The sequence below is a fragment of the Agrilus planipennis genome, unplaced genomic scaffold (assembly GCF_000699045.2).
Source record: "Agrilus planipennis isolate EAB-ADULT unplaced genomic scaffold, Apla_2.0 scaffold114, whole genome shotgun sequence".
Taxonomy (NCBI): domain Eukaryota; kingdom Metazoa; phylum Arthropoda; class Insecta; order Coleoptera; family Buprestidae; genus Agrilus; species Agrilus planipennis.
Window position 1 is genome coordinate 105,904 of NW_020442440.1, and position 4,033 is coordinate 109,936.

The 4,033-nt window shown below is 35.7% G+C and overlaps 1 protein-coding gene across 1 annotated transcript in view; it reads left to right on the top strand.

Annotated features, from left to right (window-relative positions):
- The window catches only part of LOC108736202 (dynein heavy chain 2, axonemal-like), a 109,379-nt gene that overhangs the window by 101,336 nt on the left and 4,010 nt on the right, over positions 1 to 4,033 (top strand). The window contains exons 38-39 of the mRNA XM_025980343.1: positions 380 to 534; positions 1,565 to 1,811. Coding sequence (XP_025836128.1) covers positions 380 to 534; positions 1,565 to 1,811 — 402 coding nt within the window. The remainder of the gene's footprint in view (positions 1 to 379; positions 535 to 1,564; positions 1,812 to 4,033) is intronic.

Below are 4,033 nucleotides of genomic sequence, written 5' to 3' on the forward strand. Positions count from 1 at the left end.
AATTATATAAAATAATAAAAAACGTATTTATATCATATAAGTATAACTTTATATTACCGAAACTAATAAATAAATTATTTGGCTTTTTTTTTTAAAAATTGTATCACATTAGTAATGATATCTTTTCACCTTCATCAGTTCGAGACGATACAAAATATGGGACGTTGCCAAGTCGAGTAAAGCTATGCAGTAGGTCAATTTTTTCGCTTATGTGCATGGGAGGCGAGGCAAAAGAGCGTAGTGCTGGTCAACTAATTCTTACAGTACAAGTGGGTATCTTATATAGGGAAATCGTATTCGTAGGTTGAGAACTACTGGTCTTTGGGAACGTCCTTAAGTAATTTAAAAAGTATTAACAGATATCTAATGATACATTCAGCTTATCCATCACTCAAACTGCTTGGATCATGGACCAGAGATCTTGTCGCAAGAGTAGAACATTTTGCGAAGTGGGCAGAAACAACACACCCCCCTCTTCTTTTCTGGCTGGCTGCCTACACCTTTCCAACTGGATTTTTGACTGCTGTTCTGCAGGTTAATATCATCAATTGCTATTTACATTCAAACGAGTCAGGGTTCACACAGCGCACCTTAAAAGGAATGTAATGAGTTAATTACTTTTGTAATACAATAAGTTTTGATGTCTCTTAGGATTAAATTGTTGAAATTCGTCGAAGAGATAGTGAAGGCATAGTCGTAGAACATAGAATGGGAAATTTTCAGCAGCCTAATCCGACTTTAACTAATCAATCCATAGCTTCACTTTTTATTTAACCTTTTGTGAACAGTAATCTAATCTAGGTCTACCTCTACTCCTCTTAACTCCTGTTTTTGCTTCTAGTATGTCTCTAAATAGCCATTCATGCCTGAGAAGCTGTCCTACCAACTTATCTGGCCTATTTATTATTAACTTCTGTAGACTTCCATTCGCTTGAAACACCATATTTCGAACGCTTCTAACCTTTTCTTTTCCGTCGCGGCCACCGTCCATGTTTCGCACCCGTAGAGTGCCGCGCTCCAGACATACTTACCAAAAGTTTCCTCTTCTTCAATATTATGTAAACGTATCATATTGTTTTCGATAACCGTAGGTAATATTATGAAACTTGTTTCTAAATTAAAGAAGGGTTAGTAGTTAACTAAATGCTGATGTCATTTGTTTGATACTGACATCTACAGTATCAACTACGTTTTTACTGAACATGTCAACCGCACTTACCGACAGTTCTGAAGAAGGTGACCTCGTTATTGAAAAGTACTTCGAATGTTCAGTGCCGTGTTTTGGCCTTAGCTATTTAGAGTTTTCTAAAATGTCTAAACCTTATCGTTTATTTTGGTAAAGGTCTATCTATCCAAATTTAAACTCTAGTACATAAGAACAATCGTTTGTTTAGTTTAGTTTTAGTTTAGTCGAGTTTAGTCGAATGTGAATCAATATTTCAAACACACACATTCCGCTACTGCGATAAAATGATGTCCGAGAAAGACAAACAATAAGATTAAATTGAGTTATTTTCACAATAAATAAAATCACAAATTAACAGACATTATATTTATAATATAGACTGCTGCAAGAGCAATGGAAGTCCCTATAGATATTCTGGGTTGGGAATTTACTGTTCTCACCGTAGAAGAGAATGTGATTGTTGAACCTCCAGATGCGGGTGTCTATTGCCGGGGAACGTTCTTAGAAGGAGCAGGTTGGGATAAGAAAAATGCCTGCCTAATTGATCCAGCGCCAATGAAACTTGTTTATCCAATGCCAGTTATACTTTTTAAACCAGCAGAAATCCTTAAGAAGAAAACAAGAGGTAAATATTTGTAGTATGAATTACAAATGTAAAATAATGAATAACTTTCTGCATTATGTCTTATTTCTAGCATCCTTCCACTTCTTTTCGTTTAGATCCTACATCCTTATTGTCATTTGTTACGGATAATTTAGAGAAATACTAATCAATATATTGCTATCATTTGTCTAAAGGTAGCGTTCGTGATTTTTTTGACTTGTCAGTTCAAGATAGTTGTATTATTATAATGTAAATATTTTTGAAACAAATACACCTATACTGTGCTCCGCGAACTAACGAGTACAGCAGCATTGAGTCAACTAGTAACATTCTTAAAAAAGGTTTCAAGGGGTTGCAGAAAACTTACAGAATAGTCAGCTAAATTATTTTATATCGAAAAGCGTTAGCATGTAAATTTTTGCGATGGATGCACATTCGTACAACACATCAAGAGGATAGGCCTATGAATGCGGGCAGAAGTGGAATTGGTATTTATAATCGTCGATGTGAGATGGAGTAGATTTAATAACGATTCATATGGTCAGTATAGCAGCCCGGTTTAGGTCAAAAATTATTTAGGAAAACCACAACAATTTACAATCTTAGGTCAGTACTGGCCATGATTTGGCTATGTGGGTGCAGTCTAAATATTTGAAAACAACGCTAACAGTAATAACACCAACTGTTCTAGAGTGATACAGTGACCTAGTGCCAACGACCGTTTAAACCGTTTTTCTCAAAAGTGGGGAACTTTCGCTGTGTACGCACTAATTGTAAATGTGCTTTGTTAGACCTCTTAGAACTTAGAGGGTACACAGCAAAATTGAAGATGCTAGATGATTGCCACCAGGCCCTCGACACACTAACGATCCAAACCAAGTTAGTCTTTCTTTAGGCCCTAGACCATAGTGGAATGCCAAAAGAAACAAGCATGCAGATCACATTGAAAAGATAGAAGCCCAGCAATATCTCATAGCTCAGAAGCAGAAGCAGCTGTTGGAATTTGAGGCAGCCTTGTCAACTAAGAAAATTCGAGATGGGTTGTTATTAATCAATCTCGATCGTTGACAAAAGTAAATATGGCACCACAGAAAATAACTCTTTCCCCAAACCCAACATACTAGAAGCTTAGCTTGCATATTTTTGATTTAGTCCTAATGAGTTATTTCTTCTAAAGTTGCGTAAAAAGACTAAACAGGGGGCAAATTTATTTAATTTTTAGAAATAAAATATCAATTTTACCCATTGGTGGTAATTTTGAGCGTTTATCAACGTCGAGGTGTAGATTAATAATAATTCGAAATTATTTTATGAGAGGGGGAAGGGGCGGTGAGAATTAGGTCAAAAATACTAAAAGGTTGAGAAACGCTAGTCTAAATGATCCAATGAAAGTACAGAAAAGTTTGGGTCAGGACGAGCGGACCCGTAATAGAACTGATGTCTTTCCGAATGTTCATGATAAGGTATATTCTCGAATTCATGAAAAATTGCGGGTAGACCAATTATTTATCGACATACTATAGGTTTTCTCCTTGACACAGTCTCAAATTAGAAGAGGCAAATAAGCTGGACCGTTTCTCCTAACCATATCAAGTTTGTCATGTTCACTGTATCTACTTGACGACAGTGGGAACCTTCATTTCTTCGATATTGCTTATATCATAATTTATAAACAAATGTGAACTTTCAGTCAGTATCGATCGAATTGTTTCGTGGAACTGTTAATGACGCACACGCAATCTCTAAGGAACACGATAATAATCTAGTCACTGAATCGCGCTGTGCGGTGCAAATGCTATGCTTGCCGCCCCTAACCTACAATTTGTATTTAACATTGCGCTACTGCACTGCATGTGGTATTCCATCCTACTCCTTCAACTACCCCCAGGGTGTTAGCTGAAATATTGAGAAGTTGTCCCCCAAATTTATATTATTATACCAAGTAATAAAAATGTTTTTATCGATAAATCAAGTTCTTGAATTTATCGAATCAACTCCTAAATATCGAAATTTTACACTCTGCAATTTTTTAACTTCTAGACTTTTTTCATTATTAATTATTATTTCACCCAAAAATACACTATTTAATTATTAACTTCCCATTAGGAAGTTATTGTAATTGGGTCGAAAAGTGAAATCGGAATTTTCATTATATTTCCACGTTTTAACATATTAGTAGCATGCTAGCCAATTTTTTTGATGATGTGTGTATGTACGTACGTACGTACGTACGTACGTACGTA